This window comes from Dromaius novaehollandiae, chromosome 1, assembly GCF_036370855.1.
Source record: "Dromaius novaehollandiae isolate bDroNov1 chromosome 1, bDroNov1.hap1, whole genome shotgun sequence".
NCBI classification, from domain to species: Eukaryota; Metazoa; Chordata; class Aves; order Casuariiformes; family Dromaiidae; genus Dromaius; species Dromaius novaehollandiae.
The window spans coordinates 211,009,088-211,036,667 of record NC_088098.1 but is presented as its reverse complement, the minus strand read 5'-3'; the positions used below and the strand labels follow the sequence as shown (position 1 = coordinate 211,036,667).

At 46.7% G+C, this 27,580-nt stretch overlaps 1 protein-coding gene and 1 long non-coding RNA gene across 2 annotated transcripts; both read right to left on the bottom strand.

The window, feature by feature from the left end:
• Nucleotides 1-17,596: 17,596 nt before the first annotated feature.
• On the bottom strand, nt 17,597-24,092 carry LOC112985011 (maestro heat-like repeat-containing protein family member 2B). The gene is made up of 14 exons (XM_064524592.1): nt 23,914-24,092; nt 23,612-23,764; nt 23,337-23,491; nt 22,912-23,074; nt 22,408-22,601; nt 21,519-21,656; nt 21,209-21,320; nt 20,867-21,013; nt 20,376-20,558; nt 19,621-19,776; nt 19,238-19,360; nt 18,887-18,989; nt 18,415-18,480; nt 17,597-17,844 (listed from the first exon to the last, which is right to left on the bottom strand). The coding sequence occupies exons 2-14, from the start codon at nt 23,699-23,701 to the stop codon at nt 17,741-17,743; spliced, it is 1,734 nt and encodes a 577-aa protein (XP_064380662.1). The 5' UTR covers nt 23,702-23,764; nt 23,914-24,092; the 3' UTR covers nt 17,597-17,740.
• A 2,305-nt stretch (nt 24,093-26,397) lies between these two features.
• LOC135327179 (uncharacterized) lies at nt 26,398-27,336 on the bottom strand. Its single transcript, XR_010387332.1, has 3 exons — nt 27,256-27,336; nt 26,611-26,746; nt 26,398-26,486 (listed from the first exon to the last, which is right to left on the bottom strand). It is a non-coding gene; the product is annotated as an uncharacterized LOC135327179 (long non-coding RNA).
• Nucleotides 27,337-27,580: the final 244 nt, after the last annotated feature.

Below are 27,580 nucleotides of genomic sequence, written 5' to 3'. Positions count from 1 at the left end.
CTAGAGCACATTTGCCAGGACTGTGGCCAGATGGCTTTTGAATATCTCCAAGGAAGGAGACTCCACAACCTCTCTGGGTAACCTGTTCCAGTGCCTGTTCCATTCTGAGTCAGGGCAGCTCTTTTACGACCTTTTTCTTTCTCAGGATACCTTTGCTCAGCCTCCCAGGAGCTATGAGTCCTCGAAGAATTAGAATTTGCAGCAAAGCTGGGCTGGTTATAGGCCCATGTTTAGATGAACAGATTGCACTAGTGCCGTTTCTTTAAATCTGTAGGCAAGTGGTTGGAGAAGGCTCTAGACAAAACCTCTGCATGGAGACAGACACTCACAAAGTGGCTATTACAATGACAAGACATTTCTTATTCTAATAGAGTACCTCATTCAACACAGCTCCATCTGTGATTTGTTGTCATTGTGACCAGACAGTGGTGACAACGCTTTAAAGCTATTGCCTTCAAACACATGTGGCTGCTGTCTGAGGGAGATAATGGCACAAATCAAATCAAATCAGGTTTGCTTATAGTACCTACCCTTAGCTCATTGCAGGGGCTACTAAAATCAAAAGGATTAGGAAATTTGTGAACTGTGTATCACTCTATCCACATGACACTACAGAGCTCTTCTCAGGTGAATTCATAAACATCAACTGGCAACCCTTTCCGAAGGCAATGGAAAACCTCCCACTTCATTTACTGACGGGTTATTAATTCCTTGTTATATACATAACCCCTGCAGCAGCCAGGTATATCTTATGTGCTCTGAAGGCTTTGGACACTCTGGAATGATAATAGTGTAGTGCTATCTATTTTGATGGTTTGTAGAAAATATTCAACAGTTTGAATGTGAAAGAGAGGGTGGAAGATCTCTGTGTGTCAGAGTAAGCAAAGCATAAATAATACAGCAGATGGATCAGCTAGTGAAAAATAATTTCTAAAAATCAACAGAAGTGCCAAAACAGATTAATTAGTTTTGCTTGACTCAAAGATGTTTCAGAAAGAATTTGACGTGAAAGGAAACCCTGTGAAGCCAGGAATATATCTGGGAGCCTAGGAGAAAAATAGGGTGCTTTTTTTTTTTGGATAACTGGGGAGAGGAGACCTTGGGTGGGGACAACTTCATAGTTATGCTTTATATTTTTCCATGTTACTTGAATACATAACAGACTCAGCAATGTGGGGTGGAAACTTTAGGAAGGGTCTCCCTAAAGAGTTTCCTGCCTCTTTTGGTGACGAGTGCAACATATTGCCACTAAAGTGTCCCCCACCGCCATTTCCATGACTTTCCTTCCTGAGCAAAACTGACCAGTTCTGGAATCTTTCCCACTTATAGAGACATTTCTGAATTACCTATTGGTGAATCATCTGGGCTGCACATTATCCATGCCAAGGATGCCGAACCAGTATACAGTGAACAGTGTGTGTTAACTCAGACAGAAATATAGGCTATTTCAGGTATATCTGTTTCCATGTGGTGTACAATTAGCATTAATACATCCTGCTGCATCTGAGCTAGCCTCACACAGGGTACCATGGCTTTTGCACCACATGAGACAGGGAATATGGTGCAAGCAACCCAGGTGGAGTCAGCTGCTGCCTCTAACACTCATGTTTCAGATTCAGCAAGTCCTGGAGCATTGGACTCATGTTTAAAGCTCTTCCCGACCTTTGAGATCCCCAATGGTGATTAAGACCACCAAAGACACATTTTGCAGATGATTCAGAACCCTTCAATAATTTCACTTTACCACAGGCAACTAAAAATGCAAGGTCAAGGAGAGTTTGCAGGAGAATGAACGCTAATGCCTCTCTTCCAGCATTCATTGTACATCAGCCTGCTTTCAACCCCCATTTATTCTGTCACATTTTGCACTGTTTCTTACTTAATGCATACAGATTATACTAGACTATTACCATGATTAATTTCCTTTGTCACTTCTTCCTCTCTCATTTGATGTATTTTGTTTTATGCTACACCTTGACAGGTAGCAAGCACAGAAGGACCTAGTGAATAGAGGCTGACTGATTAGCTGGGTGAAGAAGGTTATTACAAGGACTGGTAGAAATTTAGGCTACGCATGTTGTGTCACTGGCACCTGTTTTGACTCTGGAACACTGTATGGGAGATGATAAGGGACAAATTTATCTGCTAAGTAAGATGGACAGTTGACAGTTATATGTGTCCCACAAAAACAAATGAAATGATCTGGAAACAATGTGGAAGTAGAAGTCTTCCTACGAAGAAGTCCTATGAAGAGGAAAGACTTATAATGAACTCCGAGATGTTTCTAAAATAGCTTCCTGGAGTCCTATGCTCTGGCAGAAAATTCAGCTGGAGACCGGGCTGAGCCAGAAAGGCAAGTTCAAGTGGGATTTTGTCTAGTGGTCAGCAAGAAGGAAGGGGAGGCAGAACAACAGCTTTGTGTTTCCTGTTCTGGTAGTTGAATTGCTTTCTTAGAATTGGAAAGTCTACACCAGCAAAACTGTCCTGGCATAGCCAGTACCAGAGACAAGTGAGCTTTCCTGTTGGCACACCTTAATGAAGCATCCAGTAATGAACACAGACGTCCAAAACTTAGGCAGCTGTATTCAGCACAGATTTTCAGGCTTGCCAAACATCCATCAGTGAACTTGCAAAGCCTAAGGAAAAGGCAAAGTGTACTAGGAGTGTATGCTCACTGTCTATTGGCCTTTGGTACATGATAAGGCTCGGACTGAATATCGGTTATCATGCACGAATCATATCTGTAATGATTAGGTGTGGGTGGATGTTCCTAATCCTTCCTTCCTGTGGAGTAATTGTCTATTGGAACTAGCTTGTTGCTTATATAAATAGTTTTTATTTTTGGAAAGAAAAGGACTAACATGTTTTGTGTTGTAATAAATGATATCTGCCATTCAGAATGCTAAGCACCAGGTCTGAAATGCAAAAGATTTATTATTTGAGTAGATTTCTCTTTTTTTTCAAAGTCAGTCACTGGCTGTGCAAAAGGGAGCTCCAAACCCATTATTTTCCAGATAATTCATATAATCTGATTATTCCCAATGTGAATTTCTCACTAAAAGGTTCCCCCTTTTGCATGAGAACACATTTTTCTTCTGCTTACTGTCAATGAATGAGCCTCAGGAAAACGTATGAATCTTAAGGGGAGTGAAGGAGAATGTAAAAGAAGCTCTAGCCAGCTGATTTGGATCCAGACTTCAAACAGCTTGAAGTCCAAGTGTGTTCAGATTCAAGACTTTTGTTTGTGCTCATACTTTGTAGGCAGCATTCCTTGATTTAAAAGAAAAAATAGAGGCAATTTGGACTAGAATATGACTTCTTGGAAGCTATTTTTAAAATGACCCTGAAGAAGGAGTGAGTTCTTGCTGCACAATTTGCTAGATAAGTGCATTTGAAGCAATTCACTGGTAAAATAGCATGATGAAAGGTGGCAGTGAGTGATTGACTTCATGCTTGCTCATAATGTCAAAAGCAGCTTCGATAACTATATTATTCTAGAAGAATAAAAATAAGAGAGAATTAATCCATAGAGACACCATTGCTTCTCCAGTTGTGCACGTGCACACACAGCTGTGAAATATTGCAGAGAAAGAGTTGAGAGAGAAGAACTTCCCCAAGAGACAACTGTTCCCAGAATACCTCGCCCAAGACATCTTGCTTTGGGCAATGCGAGAGTAGTCAATGAAGGGACAAAACACACCACAACAAATAAGAGCTGGTTTAGGTGGCTTCACACGTCTGGACTCACTACACCAACAGCCAGGCTCCAGCCATGCAGCATCGCTTGGGACTACACAGCGCTATAAGTGGGTGGGCAATACTGACTCTAAGTGCCAGCGAAAATGGTGCAAGCTTAACTGATCACATCACATGTAGGAAGCAGGTAGCACCTACTTCTGGAAGTTTTCTGTAAGGAATCAGCAGGGACATTGCTGCTTCCCTCTGAAAGGGAGGGAGATCTACTGCTTCCCATCTGCTACAGCCGAGATGGCACCAAAACAGGAGATGGACTCATGCCACTCCTTTTAAAACATGAATCAGAAAGCCAGAGAGGCCATTTATCAAAATCCAAATTTGTGTTAGGAGTTACTTTGTCTATTTGGGAATCTGTTTAGCAATCACATATACCTGGTTATTTCCTTTAAGTAAAATAGCTGCAGTGCAGGATGCTTTCTCGTTTTTACAGTTGGAAACTGTGGCACCAGTTGTCTGCCACTAGACAAGGAGACTGAGATTTGATGTGTTGTGCTTTCGTGCCTGGCTTACAAGGTCACCCTTCCTTCTGACTCAGTGAATTTCTGAAGCCCATCGATTTTTCTGAAGTGCGGCCTTGCACTAAGCAGATTGGTTTGATTTTATTTATTTGGGGTTTTTTTCCTATCTGGGAATTGTGTCCATTCAGGCTGCATCCCAGTGACCTTTAAAAACACTGCATGTCACACAGAATGAGATATTCTTTTTTTTTCTTCTCAACACCTTTTTTGGAGATAATTCCACATAGTTTTTTTCTGTGTGTCAGTGCTGGTCTAAGTGCAGTCTCACCCTGGGTGCTCATTCTGGTCTCCAAGATGCCCCTTCACTTCTGTCAATGCAGCAAGCGAGGGCTGTCTGGCAAATCCAGTGCATGAGCTGAGCTCACACCACTGCAGTGATGCCGCCCCACAAACAACTGTCAGCACAATGCGGAGGTGAGGCTGTGGGTTCAGCTGGCATGGCAGCTCAGGAAAGTATTGTAGACCTGGATCCTGAGAGATCAGTCACTCTTTTGGAGCTTTTCAGGAATACCTTCATATGATTCACTCTGTGTGTACCACACTTAAAAGTAATACCACCATACCATCAGTTGGACCCTAACAACTTTAAATTTTAAATCCACTAGGAAACATGCTGCTGAGTTGCCACTTTATTAAATCCAAGGTGTTTGTCTAATTTCTCTCTTTGGCAGAGGGTATTTCTAAGCAAATAGAGGATTATCAAGATTATAATTCCTTGGAGTTTTAGTCTGCTACGGGAGGCACAAGGCGAGCAGACAGGCCTGTGCACCAGATGGAGTTTGCAGTCTGCTACAGGCACAAAGTCCCCTATGTCCAAAAGAGTAAAGAAACTTTATGCATTCAGTCCCAGAATTGTCATGCAAGGTAGAAAAACCTTTTTATTTGACTAGATTTCCAGAATTAAAAAGCAAGGCTATGATTCCACCCCTGAGGATTTGTTCAGAAGATAGAAAATGTCAAAATCAAACTGATTTACTAGCTAGGAGATTAATGGGTAAAGACCATGGATAATAGGTAGGGGAGTTCATTGATTAGACAAGGGAAAAAATGCACTACTGAAGGAATTCGTTCTCATGCTGAAGACAGGAAGACAGACATACCATGCAGCTGTTATTCTCTCCATTACGCACAAATACTTCAGTGTCAAGATATGTGAGAAGGGTAGTTTTCCGTCTTGGGCCTTTTCAGAGAACTGAAACCCATAATTAGGAGATGAGTCTAAAACTCACCCTTCAGTTTATCTAACACAACAGAATATAGGACAAACAGATCCACGTAAATTTTAACAGTAGGCTAATTATATGTAGTACCTTATAGTCTAGTGTGTTCATCAGCAATTTTCCTTTACAAATACCTACTTTCAAATTGTTTCTCTTGATTATTTTCTGTTTGTTATTACCTGTGGCTTTGTGGGTTTGTGTGTGCTTATTCATTCTTGTGTGTGTGTATGTGTGTGTGTACATACACACACACATTTTTACAGAGGAAAACTTCACGCTCATCATGAGTGTGCATCACGATGGAATAGTACCAAGTACATCATTTCACCACCCAGTTACCGGTAAGGAACAGCACGTACCACACAGAAGAGTCATATTCAGTCTTTACTGATAGGGTTTGCCTTCAGAAATCCCAGGTGGAGAATCTGATTAGGGAAAACTTAGACTGGACAGACACAAGTCTTTGGGACTTGATGGGGTGTGCCCACAAGTGCTGAGGGAGCTGGCCGATGTCATTGCAAGGCCACTCTTGATTGTCTTTGAGAGGTCAGGGCAACTGGAGGAGGTTCCCGAGGAATGGAAGAAGGCAAACATCTCTCCTATATTTAAGAAGAGCAAGTAGAAGGATTCCAGGAACTACAGGCCAGTCAGCCTCACCTCAATCCCTGAGAAGGCGGTGGAGAAAATAATCCTAGAAGCCATTTCCAAAAATATTAAGGACAAGAAGGTGACTGGGAGTAGGCAGTGTGACTTTCTGAAGGGGAAATCATGCTTGACTGACCTGACAGCCTTCTGTGACGAGATGACTGGCTCAGTGGACAAGAGGAGAGCAGCTGATACTGTTTTTCTTGACTTTAGTAAGGCTTTTGACACTGTCTCCCATAACAACCTCGTAGATCAGCCGATGAAGTATAGGCTAGATAAAGGGACAGTGAGGTAGGCTGAAAACTACCTGAGCTGCCAGGCTCAGGGGGTTGTGATCAGTGGCACAAAGTACAGCTGGAGGACAATCACTAGTGATGCCCCAGAGGTCGATACTGGGTCCAATACCGTTTGACATCTTCGTTAATGACCTAGGCAATGGAACCAAGTGCACCCTCTGCAAGTTTTCAGATGATACCAAACTGAGAAGAGTAGCTGATAGACCAGACGGTTGCATTGCTATTCAGAGGGGCCTTGATAGGCTGGAGAAATGGGCAGAGAGGAACCTCACAAAGTTCAACAAATGGAAGTGCAAAGTCCTGCACTTGGGGAGGAATAAACCACTGCACCAGACGGGCTGGGGACTGGCCAGCTGGAGAGCAGCTCTGCAGAGAAGGAACAGGGGATCTTGGTGGTCAACAAATTGACCATGAGCCAGCAATGTGCCCCTGTGGCCAAGAAGGCCAACTGTATCCTGGGATGAGGATAAGCATGAGGAAAAGCATTGCCAGCAGGTTGAGGGAGGTGGCCCTTCCCCTTTGCTCAGCCTTGGAGTGCTGTACCCAGTGCTTGCCTCCCCAGTACAAGAAAGACATAGACACATTGGAGTGAGTTCAGTGAAGGGCCACATATATGTTAAGGGACTGAAGCGTCTGTCATATCAGGAGAGACAGAGAGAGCTGGAGTTGTTTAGCCTGAAGAATAGAAGGCTTGAGGGGGAATCTTATCAATATGTAAAAATAGCTGATGGAGGAGTAAAGAAGACAGAGCCAGACTCTTCTCGGTGGTGCCCAGGAACAGGACAAGAGGCAGTGGGTACGAACTGAAATACTGAAAATTTCGTTTAAACATAAGAAATAACTTTTGAACAATGAGAGTGGTTAAACACTGGAACAAGTTGCCCAGAGAGATTGTGAAGTATCCATCCTTGGAGATATTCAAAACCTGACTGGACACAGTCCTGGACAGCCTGCTCTCTGACTCTGCTTTGAGCAGGGGGGATGGACTAGATGATGTCCAAAAGACTTTCTGACCTCATGCTTTCTGTGATTCTGTAATATGCATTTGTAAGTCTCTCTCTGTTGCCCACTCTCACTATTTTTTGCAAACACTTCAAAACAGCCAGTGCAATGAAGGAGTTTTAGCTCTCCTGCTGTAGTAACTAGACAGCTTCCCTCCCTGGAAGAGATGTTGAACAGACCTGTATTTTCTTTAAATGAGTTATTTAATGAGTAAAAGAAAGAATGACACTGACTGCTTAAAAATTCTAAAACCAACTGGAGAGAATGAGAGGGACAGATGACCTGAATTTTGTGCTGAATCTGTTGGTCTCTCAAAGAGCCTTAATGCAATATTGCTTCTCTTGCCATTAATTGGAATTTTGCTATTGACTCTGGTCTGACCAGGACATTTTAATTAAGAAAACTGTCTTTTCTTCTTTCCTTTTCAATAGACCAAAGCTGGAATACATCACAAGGTATATTTAACAAGGGCATGGGAAGCATTTGGATTAATAATTTTATTTCTCTTAATTCTGTTGCAGTTTTTCTACTTTTGAACTGTATCTGTTTAGTATACAAGATATATCTGAGAGCATTTTGATCTGCTTTCCATTGTACTGAGTTACTTAACAGATTGCTGTTATGACTTAGATTAGAGAAACACTAATAGAGCTGTAGCCATCCAAAGGGCTAATTTCTTTCTGGGGAAAAAAAAATTGATTTTGTTAAAATAACAAGAGTCCTGCTGTAACTCACAGATTGCTAATTTTGTTTTCACTTACTTCAGAGCTGGAGCAAGTCTTTGAGGAATTTGTTAGAGGAAAATATCTTAAACAAGAAAAATCAACTCATAAAACTTTCAATGACATAAAGTACACACCAGATCACTTGGCTTGTGAAGGTGGATGGTCCATATCATAGCACCTTTGAAAATCACCCGGAAGTTGTTATACTTGATGGTGCAAACTCAGAATTAATTGAGTATCTTCTATTTCCTTCATGTATGACTGAGCAGCATGAAGAAGATGTAGAATAATACACTTTATAGATGATTTTAACTATTTTGATGTTGTGGTCCTCTGAGCTCTGTTCATTATGATTCTGGCATGTTTTCCCATTTGCTTCACTCTCCACCTTTCAGGAGAATGCAGATCTTCCTCCTTCAGAAAGCACAATATTTAGGCACTAAAACACTGGAGCAATGGTAAGTTAGCCCTTACATTCACATCTTTGCCAATATATTGAATATATCAGTATATATCAGTCAGAATTAATCAATTTGCATGACACTTCCTCTAACGTCCTTGCAGTCTGATGCTACTCTGAATTGCAGAGTGTCCTGCAGAGGCACAGAAGAGCCACAAGAGTAACTGAGCCTTTGGATCACAGGACTCACGAGATCCTACAAACCATGAACCAGATGATTCGAAAAAGGAGGGGAGGAGACAAGCAATATCTATTCGAGTCTACATCCAGTTGGAAGCACTACCTCTACAAAAAAGGCATCATTTATACATGAACAGTTCAGACCCAGAGGCTAAACTTTGCAAAAGGAAGGGACTGGCTTTTTATGCATCTTCAGATCATCTGACATCCTGGCACTCCCGGTCTGTTTAGGACTTTTGCAGACATAAAACACTGTAGCTGTTTTCATTGTAAGAATTTGCATAAACATGTCACTGCATTAAATAGTATTTTATTTCTATGTATTTCTATCCTGAATGCAGTTGACTTGTGAAAAGGCTTAAGAGTCCTTTAGGGACTTATCCTTGTTGCTTTTGCAGAGAAATACAATGACAGATTTCATGCAACTGTTTGAGTACAGCTTTTTCCCAATATTGTGATATGGTCAATTAACTTTTAAAACAGCCACTAATAGAAGTTGCCAGTAAACTAGATGTTAGTCTTAGGAGAATAAATAGTGACAGATTTTTTTCAATTAACCCAAGAGCAGCACAGAAATTAGTGTATCAGTATTTGCTGTTGTATTTCATTTCCTCCAATGTCTGAATAATTTTTCTGCGTTTCAGTTTGGATGCCTGCAAAAGATTTTCAAGCACTCACTGCTCCACATAATAAATAGAACACTAGCTTGGGAGGTAAAATTGGATTTTATTCAAAGTCCCATCTCTGCCCTGTTGTGTTGTTAAGGTCTCCTCATCTTTCAGTTTTCAAAGAGATAACTCACTAATGGACATTATTATTTGCTGATCTTTCTGAGTAAGAATAATTTTTTTTAGTAAAAGACGGTTATTACAGTAAATGTAGGAAAGTATATTGACTAATATTATTTTCAGAAGATCCAAGAATTAAAGATGATGAGTAAGAAAGCTTTGAGTAATTTGACCAATCCTTGATACCATTCCCACTAGTATTACTGCAAAAGAACTAGCATAATTAGGGGACTATCAGTTCAGAAGAAATAGAGTCTAATCTTGATCTTGTACAAACAGTTTTGAATTGGCTTAATTTTATCAGTTTTGTTGTTGTTATCCCTTAGTGCATGCTAGTGACAAGCAAATTATGAAGAGAACGTTATCTCCTGTGTCTGATGTTGTTTTGAGAAGACTTCTAGATAAGAGAAAGAGGCTGAGGGAATAAGGCTACAGACACTATCTACCTGATGTACCTCTATTGCATGCACCACAATGAATACAATACATATTATTGAAACTAAACACAGTAGAGGTTAATTAAAAACCATTATAACCATTATTAAAATCATACTTTTTCTGACTGGCTCCCAACCTACAGTAACACAGACATCCTTGTATTATTCAACTTTTATGCCAAAAGAGTTTTAAACTCTTTTGCCTTTGGAAAAAAATGCATCACATTGAAAGGTAGGTCTTGGCAAAGATCTGCTTACCTAAAGACACCAGCATTCCCCGATTTTACAACAAGTTCATGATATCAATTTCAGAGCAAATAAGAGCTGTTTTCAAAAACCTTGTGAAAAGAAACCAAGCAGCAAAGCCCATTTCCAAAGGCCTTGCCCAGAATTGCCAGGATGGGTTCAAAGCTCTTACTCTAACCTTGAAGACCCACAATATCAATATCTATGTGTGAAATAGTTCTCACAGGTTCCCCTTCTACTGAACAGGGACAAATAGTCACTTTTAACGTGCACTTCACCTGGCATATTTTCAATATCTACTTTAGAATGACTTGAAGTGCCCGTTACCATCCCATTGATCATTGAAGAAGATCAGATGATGAGATCATATGTGTAGGCATCTCTATTTGGTCAGATACGGCCTATCTTTTAATACGACTTTGAAATGGAAAGTAATGACAGCAGTAGATATTTCTAATTTTGTAGCATTAGTAGTTTACTAGCATGGGGAGCAGTTTGAGATGTCCTGCACCAGGAAGCATACTGGATGTGCTAATCAAAGCACTTTCCTGTACAAATACAAGGATGTTTGGACACAGTCTATTCCAGCAACTCACAATTTCACTTCTCCACACCATACATATCTGCTGCTGACATAACTGCTTTACAGACAACTTCTTAGTGCAGTATATGGCTGGCAAGAAGCTAATTTAAGGTGCAACGGAGAAGGCTTGCTGCATCCTCTTCAGTTCCATTCCAGAGTCAGGAATAGCCCAGACCAAAGGACTAAGAATCCTAAAACAGATCAGAAACGCCATTCAATGAGTGAGTAAGAGTCAGTGTCAGATATGCAGCTCCAACTTCTTCCTATGTACACAAAACCATTCCCTCAGGATTTTGCTGGCTACCATGCCAAACTTTCGAGTAGTCTCAACCATCCAGTCCAGCCACCTCACGTAATGCTCCAAAGGTAATGGATGCAGGAACAAGCCCTGCATCTGCCGGCTTTATAAGGTTTAACACCTTTGGATTTTACTGGACTAGAAAAATGAGATTCCGGCTCTCCAGCTGGGAACTGATCAATTCTTTCTAACACATAGACACAAAGAAAGTGGCATTATAGATGGATGTTCTATTTCAGGCCTTTCTTTGCAAGTTTCTAAAATGTGTTAGTTATAAATTATCACTCCCTCAGTGGCCTGCACAGCTGGACTCATGGTGGTTAAGGCAGCCACATGATCGACAAAGGACAGTGTCATTCAGCTCCTAGAAATCTTCCATGCACTTTCCCTGTTCAAATATACAGCACAGTGCAACATGTTCAGAGTAATCCCAGACTTTCATCTCCTCTCCCTACTCTCCAGCTATTTGTCACTCAGTTACAGCCAAGACTTAGCAAGGGAGACCCCCTGCCCCAAAATTGGCACTTGGTCCGCAACCTACAGTCAGGCCCTGCCAGCACTGTTGAAGAGCATCCAGAAAACTTGAAATAGGGTAAGGTATACACAAGCAGAGCAATCCTGCTCTCATTAGCAATGGTCATAGTGGTGCTCCCTTATTTTTACCAGGTCCCTATGTTTTACTCAGATAAGATTTAAGGTAAAAGGATGCATCTTCTTCTATTAACCTGAGGATTAAAACTGCAATAATTGGAAGAGTTATAAAGGAAAAGTCTTGGCTGGCATGCCCTGGAAGGTTTTTAGCTATCAGTCTTGTTTCTGCTGTTATTCTACTTTCTTTTCTCCTGAGGATATTGGGAAGGTAGAGACCAAGAACTGCAATTTCTTTCCTTGGAAGGGGCCTCCAGCTTCTAATGATCTGTCTCTTCTAGAGAATCCTAACCATGTTCAGAGTGGTCTTCCATTGAAAACACACAGTAACGTGGGAGGTTAGGTCCTTTCCTCACCTCGAGTTTCCTTCATTAATACTTTGATCTCTTGTTATTACCTTGTGAAGAAAAAGTGGTATAAATTTCCTTTCCAAAGAATATTTACACTCAGTCTATACATACCTGAAGCTGGGAATGAAATGCTTGGACTCAGCCTCAGTTCCTATCTTCAGCTCACTCTAGTATACAGTTAACTTGAGGGTGGGAAGGAAGATTGAGAAGAATATGGCGCTGATTCACTTTCTACATACACTAGCAAAAGTAGAGAGTATTGCTGTATGCATCCGTGGAATTAAAGAAGAATAAAATTAGTCTGAGATCACTTGTAAACCAGTCAGACATGATTGTTGCATGAATGGGTATGCATAAATTAAACTTGCCAGAGGTTACTAGTAATTTATAGTTTTGGCTCTTTGGAAGCTCAAAGCACGATGCTATTTACTTGTATTGTTTGTTGAACAAGTACACTTAACACAGCAGTCACAGTAGATAAATGCTACCTTGTCTTTCAAATATATCTTGACTGATGAACAGCTCTGAGATGTCACAGGCCAAACACTGCCTTTGAAGTTGGAAAACATCTACTGATTGATGCCTGCCTGAAGAGCTGTCATAAGGAACATGGAATAAAGAAAAATTAAGTGTCATAACATGCCTAATATTGAAATATGATGTGTTTCTTTTTTATCATTTCCAAAACAGAGTAAACTGAAAGATGCTTCATGACAATGCATTTAAATGTGGGTAGACATTTTAGGCATGTGTGGAAAAAACTGATGGCTTTGATTTAAAAGACACTATAAAATAAGTGAAAGTAAATAGGTAAAATTAATGCAAATTAAATTCATTTTGGTCCCTTTAATCTACTACAGTTACTCAGGAATTCTAGAGTTCTGTTCTGCGTAGAGATGCTCATTAAGCTCTAATTATTCTTTGAAAGGTCAGCCATATCACCTTGGAGTGTAATATTTTTTATAGCTTATAAGCTCAGCAAATCAAAATCATTATGTCTGAGCAGCAGCTGGATGGGAGGCCTATTTGTGGAAGCAGCAGTTTAGATTCACAAGATGGCATTCTTCCCTCACACCAGCGAATGCCTCAGCTTCATCCTGAGGAGGTGTGCTTTCTTAAAGATATGGAGAAAAAAAATTCTGATCACTTATTAGACCTAACAAGTCATTTTCTGCCACAGTGAATGAAGATAGGCCGTCTTCCAATCTGAGTAATTGCACTGACCCTATTTCATCAGGATATGACAGTTCCCCTTGAATTTGCCACTCTGATCTCTATTTACTGTCTTCAAAATCCTCCTTCCTTCTCTTAGTCACCATATCATTGATCTGATAGCCTTCAAGCCGTAATTTTGCAGACTCCTCTCAGCTGTCTTATTTACTTTGACTTCATTATGAAATCCACCTCTACTAGAGTCAGCTTCACACTGAACAAAACAGTTCCCTGCTGCAGCAGTCTCATCACCAATCACAGATAAATCCCGGAACATGGGGTTTACGTAGTGTGAGCAGAGCTGCCTTCTCCCTCAGGAATATGTGGGCTGCTGCGGTTCATGCACTAGAAATGTCCCCACTTGTCAAACAGACTGCCCTTTGCTTTACTGTGTTTCACACACAGCTGAAAAGATCAATCTGTGAAATTGCTTAACTTGGAGATAGCTGGCACACAGGCAACTGTAAGACAAAGGAGAACATCAGCAAGCTGTTGTGGGGCAACAAGAGGAAAAGCGTGAGGAAGATATATTATAAGAGCAGATATCATTGTGAAAATAGATGAAGCTCTTTCGCCCAAGTGAGAGTAAGAATAGTCGGCACTACCCCAGCGAGCATGGAAGCCCTTTGTGTACACAGACAAATTAAACCATGAAAGTAAGGTTTTTATGAGCATAACTTACTGCCTGAAGAGACTGAAAGTCCATCTTCCCACAGACTGCTCTGCTGCATTCGCCAGCACTGACTAGAGGTTATGGGTCAGAAGCCTTCACTGCTGCTATCGCAGCCACTGCCACATTACTGAACACATCACTGGCAAATAGAAGTCAAAAACGATGTGCTGTTTCATGTGAAGTTCACTGCCACGTGCTGTATCAGGGCATGTCTCTGATGCACTCATCTTCTATGTCTGTTCTTTAATAGTAGGAGGAACACGCTCCTGGAAACAATGTCATAAATCTTAGTGTAGTTGTTGGGGAACAAGAGCCGATGTCACGTTGAGCTGAATGTTTTCAATCACATAAACAACAGAAGGAAACCTTATCTAAGGGCACAGAATTGAATTTGGCTCTGACACACACAGTTGCAACTCAGTTAATGAGGAGTTTTTCAGGTATTTAGATGATGACAGATGAAGATGGATGTCCCAGTTTCTACTGTACTCAGTAGCACTGTGTGTAGAAGCTGGTTCTTTGGGAATGCTGCTGGCCATCACCCTACGTTTTTAACTTTTTCTTTTTTAACCATCCCCTATTTGCCCCAGCTCACCCTCTGTCCACAAGGGGCTCGATATCTTTCCTCCTATTTTCTTATCTAACCTTAATTCTTGGCTGTTATTTGTCCCTACCATCTCTGCTACTCTTGTCTGGCAGGATGAACTCAGCATAGTGCTCCTTGGCAAACCCAGGCAAGTCAGCAGCAGACCCTTCCCTTCCCAACCTGGCCTCTGCAGTCCTCTTGCTGAACACAGCACCTCTGACTGCTCATATGCCTGCATCTGCCAGGTCAAGGGGTCCAGCACTTACTGGGTTATGTCTAAATCAGCAGGCTGGGAAGTACAATGAAACACTAGCCAGCTGTTGCCATTCATGAGATCAGGTGTAATATAATCACTTGGACTTTCTTTCTCACTTGCCATTTCTTTTCCCTCTTAACAGCTACCTAAAAGTGTGGGTCATCATGGTCCCTGGACAACAGCATACCCATTTAGTCCCTGGCAGTGTGTAATAAATACTCTGTGCTGTTGGTCAGTCTGGGCCTATTCCATGAAGGGATGTTCAAAAAACCATGCAAGGTCCAGACATAGCTGAGATCCTCAAAACACACTTAAAGAGGTTTGTATGTTGTCCTGGGTTTTGGTGAGGATGACTCTTATTTTGAATAAATTGCCAAGCCTACTGTTCAGGTATTATTGACCAATTTGCTCTGTGTATGGGCAAAGAGTGTGTGAAGGATGTGTGAAAGGCACTGGAGGAGGGGAGAGAGAGAGGCAATGTGAAGTCCAAGGGAAGACAAGTGCCTGTACTCCATGTGCATCTAGTATTATGAATAACCTGCCTTCAGTGATGTTGTTTAACTTAATAATGGCTGCAAGATGGGAGTCTTGTTATAGCCTCTTAAAAAGAATTCAAACACTTTGTATCTTTCCTACTTTATTATTAAAAAAGAAAAATGTTCACTTCTGCCATCCTGGAGGTTTCTGCAGTCTTTCTGCTGCTGCCTTCTCAATGCACTACAGGATGTAAAACAACAGCTCAGGGAGCAGAGGGGAGGAGCTGATTCCTGTATTGTTTTTGACTGTTCCTAAAACAGCCACAGCAAGCTGTGTAGTCTCAAGGGAGGAATTTCTTCCTGTATGCCATTTACCAATGTATGCTTCCGTGGCAACGCAAGATAACTTAGGAGTCTCAAAGTTTAACTTTTAAAAGCCTTCTTGCTGCACCTCTGAAATGAAGTTTCTCCTACAGTTCCTCCAGTAAGCATGCTTCAATGCTTACAGGGCATGTGTGCAAAGTCAGCTCCTTTTGCTGGCAACCTCCATTCTCTTTACGATTTTGCTCTCCTAAGCAACATGCATGAAGGACAGTATCCCGACCCTCTCTCCTGGGGCCTTTGTCTTTCACTGGCCTATTCCTTTTAACCAGGCTAGAGCTGTACATTTCAAAAGCTTATTTCAAGACTGACAGTGAAATCTCAACCCAGCTGAAGTAAAAGTAACAGAAAATGTGAAATCAAGGTGCTATCTATCTGTAGAACAGTTAAAAATCAGATGTGCAAGACACATCCCCAGGCTACCTTGAACACATACAGGCATGTTTCCCATCATAGCTAAGAGGACTCTGCTAAAATCTTAGATTTAAATGCAGTTTTTTACACTGGAACACAATCATACTGTTACATATATCCAGTGAGAGAATAAGCCATCTATATGCCATACACATCTGTTGAAGCCCTCATCCCTCATCCATCAGTAACATCCAGTAGGCACAATAAGAAGTTTGCCCAATAAATACAGGCCAAAAATCACGCTGGAATTATTCAATTACCAATTTTAAATACGGAAACACTTTCAGCTCCTGCACCACTTTCACCAGTGCCGACAAGCACTCACCCATAATCACAGTAGAGGTGATGTCCTTAATGGCCCTCATAAACACCTCCACAAAAGCCCTTCATGCTCTATTAGCTGTAAAAGTAGAAGACCCACAAAAGCTTCTCACTATTCATACTCCTAACATCTCTTCTTTACAATTTCTCCTAGGAAGAGTATTTTCTAGAAATCATTCCAGAACAGACCTTACCCAAATACACACTTGCCTCTGATTGCACCTTTCAGGTTCTGGGGTGACCCAGACTGGCCCATTTTGTCCCTACCCCCTTAGGAAGATGGATTTATACTGAATACAGCAGGACTTGCTAGTTCAAAGACAGCCCTAGCGGTACCGCACTGTCTCACGTTCTTTCTGGCGACTGGCCTTTTCTTGGGGCACTACAGGATGCTGCGTGTGTGACACAGACAAGCCCCCTTCTGAAGAGGGGCTGGGGTGCTGAAAGTCCTTGTGTGCCCCTACTTCTACAGCTACCTGCTCCCAGGTCCCGGCCTGCCAGAGCCCTGCCGGCTCCTCCAGCTTCCTTCCCAGAGCACCACGGAGCTCTCTAGATGGCTCAGGAGGAGCATCTCGGGGGAAAAGGTCTTCCCAGGCGGCCCTTCCTTCGCCATGGCCGGGGCTCTTTCCCCACAGGGAGCACCTCGGTGGTGGCACCTCCCTGGTTTCAGAAGGAGCAGAAGAGGACTCCCAGTACTTCCTGGGAGGAAGTACTTAGACCTCTCCGGTATTTTGTAATCCACAGAACACGGATTCTCCTTCCCCCCTCGCTTCTTCCTCAGGTTTTCTCAGGCAAGCCCCCACTGAGGGTTCGGCAACACAAAAACTAGAGCCAAAGCACCCAGAAATGGCCAGAGGCTGCTCCTCCAGACGCTGGAAGATAAATCCCCCTCTTGCCAGAAGACAACCCTCCCACAGACAAACGCACTCTGGAATCGCTTGCCTGCCTCACGGTGTTCAAGGTCGGGTTAGGATTCACGGCCCTCTCTAGCTCCAGTTCCACATACAGACACAGCTCAGACACACGGCAAGAACAGCAGGTCCGCAGGCACCACAGCAGCCCCGCCGCAGCCAGGGGCTTGTCGAGAGGCCTCGGCCCCCAAGGAAGCACCGCAGGGGCTTCTCTTCAACAAGCAATGCTTTATTTTGGTCAGCTGATTGCGCCGGCTCCGTGGTAACACAGCCACCTCTCTGCACTGGCTGCCCTCTCCTTGCCCCTCTGGCCTTCCCACTCCTCACTTTCCTGGGGGCGGTGCACTCGCATGACCGCCTAGGTGGTGTGGACATTTCTCAGCTGGGACCAGTTGTCTCCCAGGACCTGATCTGCTGCCTGCTGCACGCTGGGATGCTGGTCTTCCTGCATCAACTGGAGAGCTGAAACAACACAGGCAGGTGCATCAGTGACTGTCAAAGCCCGGGACAGACTGGTCCTCACTGCCCTGGCTCTCTCAGCAGAGCATCGCTTGGCACTGCTGCAAAGCCTTCCCTGGCCTCACTGCTGGCGGAGGGTGGCAAGGCTGCACTAGCAACAGCTGCCTTTGCACACGCTCACTGCAAGCCCTCAGCCTTCCGCACATATCCAGCGAGAGAAATTCTCCCCCGAGACCAACCGTCCCTCCCGGAGGAGTCTTCCATGCCCCACGAAGCAGGAAGGAGGCTTCTGCAACCATTTTGCCAAACGTGTGCAAGGGTCTAATTTCTCAAGAGCTTGACAACTTTTCCCAAGTCTGCTTTTGTGCAAAAGACACTCTTGGTTTAGCAGGAACTTGTCTGTCTGGGGATGCAAGGGCTCGGAGTCCATATTCACCTGGGATTAAGTCACAGCCCGGCCAAGGTTCGGGGCAGGACGCCAGACGGAAGGGGAAGCATAGGGGAGCAGAAGGTGGGGATGTCTCTGCCCAGGCAAGGAGAGAGTGGAGTGCAGGAGGGGCAAGTGTGACCTACCTGTACTTAGAGCACTCATATCCTGCTCTCCCAGCCACCGGGCATCTGCGTTTTCCAGGATCACACCTACTCACACAATGCACATGAGTAAACAGCAATACACTTCCCATGGTGGCCCCACTTCCCAGGCTAGTCTCGGACTCGTCTCACACATTGAGGATGGGCTTTGGGGAGCACAGGAATGTGCTAGATATGAAACCAACAGGCTCCCGTCTACGTTTAACTTCCTAGGAAGAGGCATGAAGCAGAGCTGAGAAAGCTGTGTGCCAGGGGCTAAGCCTCATCTGGAACACTACTTCCACCGTGCTTTTCCTACAGAGACTTCAGCCCTTTACAGCCCTTCCCTAATTCCTCCTGCTGCCAGCCTCGGAAGGCACGCGGCTATTCCCACCCCATTGCAGAGAAAGGGGAGCTGGCCCTTCGCTGCCTCTTGGAGGCAGGAGCAGAAGAGAACTGCAGCTTTGTCTCTCACCGGTTAATTTGATGGCCGCAGTCCTCATGGCCCAACACGAGCTCCAGAAGTAGGTCCGGAAGGTGACATAGGCACTGTCCAGAAGCTCGGGGACCTTTCTGGCCTAGGGGAAAACAGAGACAGAGGAGTTCTTTGGCTGAAAAGGCCCTTCCATTGACCCTGGGCAAGCAGAGTGGGCAAACCAGGAGAGGAGGAAAAGAGCTGCTGGCTGCAAGGCACTGACAGCTCCCATCACTGCCACGCCAGATGCTGCTCTACCACCTCTCTGAAGAGCACTCCATGCTCCAGGTCTCTGGGCCAGGGAAAGTCCCTGACACCACTCAGTCTTACCCTGGGCCACAGCTTACTTACCAGGTGACTGCAGACAGCTTCCTGAAGCTTCTCGCCACTCTTCTCCATGTTCAGAGTAACATGTGTCTGCAGCTTCCGCAGGCCCAGCAGTGGAGTGCACAGCACAAAAGTGCTTCTGCAGGCCTGCAAAGGAGAGGGGCTCCAGCTCAGCCCTCCCCAGGCACAGCCAGGTGCCTTTCAAGGGGACTCCTGCAGCTGAGCACTGCTCATGTGCTGCAAGAAGAGGCAATGCAGTTGCCAGCAAGGAGGGGGAAAGCTTGCAATAGCAAGGACATGGAGAGAGAACGTGCAGCTATGTAGAGAGCGGCAGGAAGGGCAGAGCTGCTCTGCTCTTGCCCTGCATCTCTCTCCCTCAGAAGAGAGAAGTGAAACGTGGCTCTTACATTGTAAACTCCAGGGTCAGGGTCCCGAAGGTGGAGCAGAATTCTGACCCAGGTAGTTCGGACTTCTTGGCGCAGGAAAGATTTCCATCTCCTCTTGGCAAAGGAGGCCAGGATTCCATATAAGGTGAAGGCTGAGGAACGGAGCACTGCCTCCTCCTGCAACCAAGAAACCCCAACCATCAGCTTGCTAACTAGGGCCCCAAAACAAACATCTCTTGACCAGACAAACGCTTGCAGCTGAGCCCAACATCCTGAGCAACAGGTCATCTCCATTTGTCCAAGGCCCAAGGATCAGCAGAAACCGTTTCTCTGAAGGACATCCCTCGGGAAACAAGAGGGAGAGGCTGGCAGTGTGCCGCTTCCTTCCTTGTCCCTTGCTCCGCTCCTCACAGCCTTGCCCACTCAACTACTGGGCAGTTGGGCTAGAGGCCTCTGAGGTCCTCAGCAACTTTACGGGCAGCTGACACAGAGACAAAAGCCGAGCAGCTCTCGGCCTCTCAAGGAGTCCCACAAAGGGACTCCCTCCCTTAGTGGCCAGACTTTCTTCACCACTCTCCAGGGGCAAGCCCAAGATGACTACCTCTGTGTGCCACTGCATAGCACTGTCTCCTGCTTTCTCTGCAGCCTTTTCCATGAATGACCCTTCTTCCCTGAACACCCACAGGCCTCATGCATGGTTGCCCCCATCAGCGCTTTCCCATGGATGACCTTACCAAGACTGCTGGCACAAGCGTTACCTACTGCTCTTCACTTACAGCATCAAAGAAAGTCTTGGAATACAGGGCAATGTCCCGGAAGGTGTTGCCAAGGTCCTTCTCTTTCAGCTCCGCCACCACTTTGGCCAGCGCTGACAAGCTCTCCCTTGTGATATGCGAAGAGCTGACGTCCTTGATGGCCCTCAGCAACACCTCCACAACGGCCGCCTTCTGCTCTCGCAGCTGTCAAAGCAGAAGACATACAAGAGCTTCTCACTAGCCAGACCTCACACATCTCTTCCTTCCCATTTCTCCCAAGAGCAGAATTTCATGGAGACCATTCCAGAGCACACCTTAGCCCAAGCCTACGCGCTCAGCCTCACAACACACCTTGGAGGCCAGAGGCATGGGCTAGATTGGCACACGGTCTCAAGGAACACCAGCATTTCCCTTTTTGCTGCTCTGCCCAGTTTCTTGAAGCCCTGCGCAGCTCCTCACTAGCACCTTTCGTGTTCAGGGCTGCCTTTAGTCAGCAGCAATCTCATTCTCACCTTCTCAGGTGCTCCACTGGCCAGATTTCCCAGGCCTCTCACTGCCATCTGGCGCACAGTGGTGCTGGTGTCCTGCGATTTGTCCACCAAGGCAGAGAGGACAGGCTGAAGCAGCTTCCTCTCCTGCAGCAGTGGGTGCTTCATCAGCTACAAAAGAGCAACATGACCATCAGCACTGATACAGCGATCCTGGCCACTCCCCATGTGTGAATAACAACGTGCATGGATTCCAGCACGGACGGGACGCACTCTGCTAGGGTCATCCCGAAGAAAGACACGTCCCAGGCAGCAGTTTCCAAAGACAACTGCCCTCAGCCCTCCCTTTCCCACCTTCCGTCTTACCTCAGCAAAGAAGGACGTTGCCATGGTCCTCAGGTTTGCTGCTGGCGAGTCCAGCCAGGGGAAGAGAGCATTTACAACAGCCAGGGTGATTACGCCAGCTTGGAGCAGAACACTGCACACACAGCACAAGAAGACAATGAGGCAACAGCCCACGGACTTCCAACAGGCAAGTGCTGTGGTGCGCATGGTCTTCCTCAGCAACTCAGGACAGCCTCCCCAGGCAGCCATGCCAGAGAGGTTGCCATTTAGCCCCTTGCTGGCTTCGAGTCACCCCCCCAAGAGGGAAAGACGACCTCCCAAAGGCTCTCACCTAGTCAGCAGACACATGCCCTCGTGATGAGTCTGGGGATTTTCCAGAAAAGCCCAGGTTCTCTGCTTCCTGAGAATCTCCATCCATTTTTCATCAATGCCCTTGCAGAGAATGATATCGAGTGCTTTGATGGAAAGCCTGATTGAAAAAACACTTGGAATCAGAGCACTTGAAACTGTGCCATGACCTGAACTAAAGACGCTCAGCCGCTTTTGGAGGTGCTCCTTATCGTGTCCTAAGCCCGATGGAATGACATGCAAAGTACCCCCTGCAAGCACACTCCATAACCCAGAAGTGGGCCAAGCTAAGAGGAGAGCGGCATAGCCATCCACTTGGATGCCCCCCAGCTCGCTGAACACCTAGGGAAAAACAGAAGCCTTGATTTCCTTGATGCTAGAACCTGAGGCTTCTTCTAATCATCATCTGGGAGGAACTACCTGCAGATCATAGTCAGCATCTCTTTGCCCTCCCCCTTGAGGAGCATGCACATTTTCAGAATACCATTCTGTGCAAAAGATGCACCCCGAGGCCCGCCCAGGCTGGGGAAGTGGACAGTAACGGGCAAGAATCACCATTCAGTACTTGCAGCCTTGAACAGACCAGTACGAGTGGAATAGGAGGCCCAGCCCAGCTTGAGAGGGACACTCAGTCATGCAAGAGTGAGAAATACTTTGTTCTCGACCATTTGCATGAGCAAAGTCTCTCAGGGGTCACCAAAAAGCTGGCATCCCCAGCTGCATTTCAGTGGAGGTAAGAACCACCATACTAGTCTCTCTCGGCATCGAGGAAACAGGGCAGACCAAAGAGTTCCCTCCATGCCAAGAACAAACATGAGCTGGAGATGTAAGCCAAAGCCAGCCCCCTCCACCTCTGCCCCTTTGCTCATCACCTGCAAGGATGGCTGTCTTCTCCACATGCCACACGGACCAGCTTCTCCCCCACTCTTCCTGGAGATGAAGGCATCTCCTTTCCAAGAGTGTCGCTGACCTGCTTCAGCAGCATTGGAAGTAACCATGGAAGCAAGAAGGGTACTGTTTCCTGGGTCTGCATGGCCGACACCAGCTCAGAGATGACACAGGTCACCTAAGAAGAAATGCCATCACAGACAACCGGTTGGAAAGAAGAGCTTTCCCCACCACTTGCCCTGCCTGCCTGCCTGCAATTCCCTGTCTGGATCTCTGACTTCTGCCACAACCTTGAAGACCGGGAACAACAAGCTCTTGCAGCTTCTCACAGTGATAAAGACGAGACTGACCTAGCAAAGCACACTGGGAGGCTTCTCCATGGGGATTTGCAAATGCCTGTGTAACAAGACGATGCCCTACCCCTCGCTTTCCCTCAACAGGATGCTCGGCCAAAGAGGGCACAGAAATGCGCCTGTCAGTGTACGTACCGTGAGAGGTTCCAGAGCAGCCTCCTTGTCCTTCACTGCATCCTCAGGGCAGTTCCTGCTGCTGCTGGTAGTTTCTGTGCTCTCCAGTCTCTCTACTAGTAACTGGAGCACTTGGAGCGCAAAGCAGCTTCTACCAAGGGTCCTCCACAACGCCGCTGTGTCACTGCAAGTTGAACACAAGTGCACACTGGATCCCTTGTGTTCTCCGACCTGCAACCCCTCCAAGACAGCTGAAATGCTCCCCCTGCGCAGCGTGGAGCTTTAGCAGCTCAGGTTCGTCGCAAAGCCAGAAGCGCATGATCTTGCAACAGTCTCCCTTTTCAGGGAGAAGAGCAGCCTGCTTCTTCATGGAATCTCTTGCAGCACAGTCAGGCTGCGGCATCTCTGTGTCCCTGCGATGCAAGGGAGAGAGGAGTGGCACCTACCTGTCCATGGGCAGCTGTCTCTGCAGGAGGCTGTTGGTCACTGCCTCTGGGTGATAGGAGGCCAGCAGAGATACGGCATCAAAGAAACTCTCTTTCAGGGCGTCCTGCTGGCAAGCTGGCAGACGGTCATAAAGGACTGTCAGGACTTCTGGCACCTGGAGGGAACAAGGCAAGCACAGGTTCAGCACGCAAGCTGAGCCCTCCTGACTGGAAGGTGTAGCGCAGCAGCCCAATGTCAATGTCCAAACGCCCAAGAGAAACCACGGGTGTTTCACCTCTGGGAGGAGTTCTCTCCCACGTTGCTCCAGAAAGATCATCATCCACTTTCTTGCTGCATTTGCACAAGCAGGGCTGAAGGACAGCATGCTGCCCGAGACAGCCTTCAGAAAGTCTCTCGCCTGCTCCAAGGGCAAGTAGTGGCATGCAACCTGGAGAGGAATAAGAACCAGGAGAAACAACATCACAACTCTGCTTCCACTCTTACCAAGAAAGGACGAGAAACCTTGAGCAGCTCCTTAGTTCGGCTGCTAGCTAACTGTGAAGGCTGGCAGTGCTTTGTAGCCCATGTGGTGCATACCACTGCTTCTCCGGAGTTATGTAGCTCACAGATTTGGAAGGCTCTGCCGTTAGGGCCTTTGCCTGCATACACAACTTATACTCTCAAAATAGCTCCAACAGAACACTGAAGGCAGAGGCTGTATGGAGGAGTTCATGAAGATGTTGAGCGTGCGGATTTCACTACAGCGTGCGTCACTTGAGACATAGGGCTTGCCTAACAAGACTTGCCAGGAAATGCATGTTACAACAAAGAGAAAGCCCTCAGGCCTTGCAGCTTCCCTGCTTCATTTACACACACACACACACACACACACACACACACACACACACACACACACACACAGATGCACAGAAACGCTGTGGACTCTGTTGCTTTCCCCAGGGGGAACGCAAGAGACCATTATGCTTCAAAGCCCTCTTACTACTTGCTAACAATAGAGGCCCTACTGCTAGAGGCCACCCTGGCAATGGAGAGAAAGCTTGGAAGCAAAGAAGAGAAGAGTGGAGCTTAGCCACCAGGTAGCCACAGCCCTGTCAGTTACCTTGGCAATTTGGGAGGATGTCTTCAGCAGAGACTCCGCATCTCTGGCACTTAGTTCCTCACAGAAGTGACTCATCTCATCATTCTTCACACACATAACCTTGGCTGAAAGAAACACAAGGGAGAAAGTATAGGCAAGGTTTCCGGAACTGAGCCTCCAGTCTAGAGACATTCATCAAGGAATAGCCAAGTGGTGGCAGGGCAGTGCACAAGCGAAGGGCAGGACCCTTCCAAACTCTGGAAGCAGCACTTGACGAGTCCAGCCATGGGATTTGGGTGTATGCCAGTCAGGACAAACACCCTCCCTTTCCTACAGCAGTTCCCAGAGTGTGCCTGCTGTCCACAGCCCGAGGCCTCCCTGTTCTCAGCATCTCCAGACCATGTTCTAGCACAGGTCACTCCCATCTCGGACAGGCAGGAAGTTCTCCACAGATTGGTCAGTGTGCCCAGGTGATGCTGACCAAAGCTCACCCCAGAGAAGCCCAGGGGCATCCCTCCCTTCTCATAGTTTCTAAAAGGGCACCGTTGCTTTGCAGAGTCAGAAAATGCTGCTTCTCTTCCTGGATTCCTGAGAACGTTGCCCTTAGGCACAAACGCAGAAGGGCCCTCATTCCCCACAACAACTGGAAACGTCCCCGAGGCGGGGCTCCCCAAAGGACTTCCCCAGGCCTCCCTTGTCCTATGGCCTAGAGGAAAGCAACGACCGAGGTTTGGCTGCAGGAAGCTGGCAGTCTGCTGCCTAGTACGCTTCTCTTCTGGCAAGGAAACCCCGTCCCTGCATGTTGCCTCTGCTGCTAGACAGGGCAGAGAGGGAAGAGCCACCTGAAAGGAGGAGGGCAACGGCTGCTCTTCTCACCTTGTGTAGAGAGAAGGCAGCTGATACACTGGACTGCCCACCGGCGGGAGGTGACCAGGCAGTCACAGCTCAGAGGCCCCAGCACTCCAATCAGGTAGCCAAACTGCCCACAAGTGCTTTCTCCCTGGGGAAAATCAAAAGAAGAAGAAAGTTCCCAGGCTACATGAGTGGCCCTTCCACCTTCTCCTTCTGGTGCTGACTCCTGACCCTCCTGGATCAACACAAGGTCAGCCTCAGCCTCCTGGGAGTTCATCAAGCCTGAGACCGCTCCAAGCACATCTCCCTGCCAGGGAAGCAGATGGGATTGAGGAGGAATGCCGTGTTTGTGGCAGATGGGCACTGAGGCCAGGGCAGAACTGCAGAGAAGGCCTGAAGGGCCTCCTGGCTCACCAAGTCTGCCCTCACCTTTCTTCCCCTAGAGGCTCCAGCTGCACCCACCGGGCTTCCAAAGGGTTCTGGCAAGAGGGAGGCAATACTCACAGCAGCCACAAATCTCTCCGCATAAGCCTTCATCAGCTGAGCGCAGAGCTGAAGGGCCCTCTCTCTTTCCCACTCTTTCTCAGAATGCAGCCAGGCCTCTAGGAGCTGTTGGAAGACCACAGCTAGATCACACCAGGCATCTTTTATGCACCCACGCAGGCGCGCGCACACACACACACACACACACACACACAGACACACAGTCCTTTCCAATCTCCAAGCTTTCCCAAGGAACAGCACTAAGGGCACAGTGGCCTCCATGGGAATTCCTCACCACTGTGAGGGAACCTACCACTGAGGACTTACTATATTATTGCATCTACTTGCAAATAGCGTTCACTCATCAGCAAAGACTGGGAGTGCCCTTGCATCTGTCTGCCAGGGCCATCTTGCTCCCATTACACAACGGCTCACTTTGCAACACACCCTGGCAACAGACAGCACAACTACAGCCCCCGTGGTACCTAGTTCTCTTCACTCCAAGCAGGAATTGCACGTGTTGAGCCCTGTTCTGCAAAATCTCCTTTTCTCTAAGGATCCCCCTCAAGCAGGGAGGCCCTCCACCCTTGGCCGGCCTCCTGACAAGAGAGGAGAGTTTCCCTTTCTCCTCTTTACTACTCACATGGAAGGTTTCCTGGAGCCAGGAGGAGGTCAGGTCTTCCTCAAGAGTTGTCATGAGCCGACTGAGAGCTCCCAGGGATTGTCTATAGAGAGACTAAAAGCAGGAGAGAAGGGCTGACAGGTGAACTCCTACGGGGCCTCATAACTCAGCCAGAGAGGCTTCCAGAATTCAGGGCAGCACTGCACACTGAGGGCAGCAGCAGGGGCTTGGCAGCTACCTGCCCATGCTGAGCATCCTTTGCTGCCTCCCCTTCCTCTCTGCTCGGCTCAAGGGGAGGCAGGGCAATTAGGCCTTGCGAGCACTGGCGAAGCAGATGGCAGTTTTCCTCCCGCGTCAGGGACGGCTTGATCTTGCTGGCAGAAAACAAAAGAGAGACAATTCAGACAGGACACTCAACAGTATTAGCCAGAGGGGGTCCAGTGGCAGCTAGAGTCCATCTAAGCTGGAGCCCCAAATCCCAGCACTGCGCTTCCTTGACAGGGAGCACTTCCACCTGCTTCCATGGATTCTTGCCTCACTCATAGGCCACAGCAGAACATCAGACTCCCAGGCGACAGAGAGCGGGCAGCTCCCTTCCCTCAGCCACACAGCCAGCCTGCCCGCCAGAAGCCTTTCCCCCACACCGCTGACACTCTCTTCCCCACACTCCTCCAGTCTACAGCCCCAAGCCGTCTCTCTCCAAACCTGGACTCCAGTCCCTCTGCCACATTCATGCCTTCCAGGAGCATATGAAGTGCTGACCGCCACCTCATCCCACACCAAAAGCAGCTCCTGACCCCATGGCTGGGTCAACCGTGAAGCTCTGGTCAGCTGCTCTGCAGCACGCAGGAGAATACTCAACACCCAGGAGGAAATGCCCTACCTCAAATGCTCAAGTGCAAGCACTGCCTTGCAAGGCACAGGAGAAGCTGGGCAACCCACGGGCTCCTGCTCCATGAAGTCCTGTAGTTCACAGAGAGACAAATACAGAGAGGTCAGCAGGGAGGGAAGAAGAGGGCCCTCCCTCAGCAAGACAATCGGCCTCTTCTTCCACCCTTGCAACAAACACATACAGCCTTCCTGCAGACTGCTCCCACACCTCTGCCCTAAGAGCGCTTCCCAGCTCCAGAGAGGACGGAGCCATTGCTCTTCCCAGGCCCTGCCCACAGGGTGGCAGCACACAGGGGTCCCGGCAGGCTGGGGACTGG

Coding starts and splice junctions, on each gene's coding strand:
- LOC112985011 (XM_064524592.1), bottom strand. CDS start 23,701: ATGCTGTCCTTCAGCCCTGCTTGTGCAAATGCAGCAAGAAAGTGGATG. Junction 23,075..23,336: donor AGACAGCTGCCCATGGACAG/GTAGGTGCCACT, acceptor TTCAACTTGCAG/TGACACAGCGGCGTTGTGGA. Junction 22,602..22,911: donor CTGCTCTGGAACCTCTCACG/GTACGTACACTG, acceptor ATTTCTTCTTAG/GTGACCTGTGTCATCTCTGA.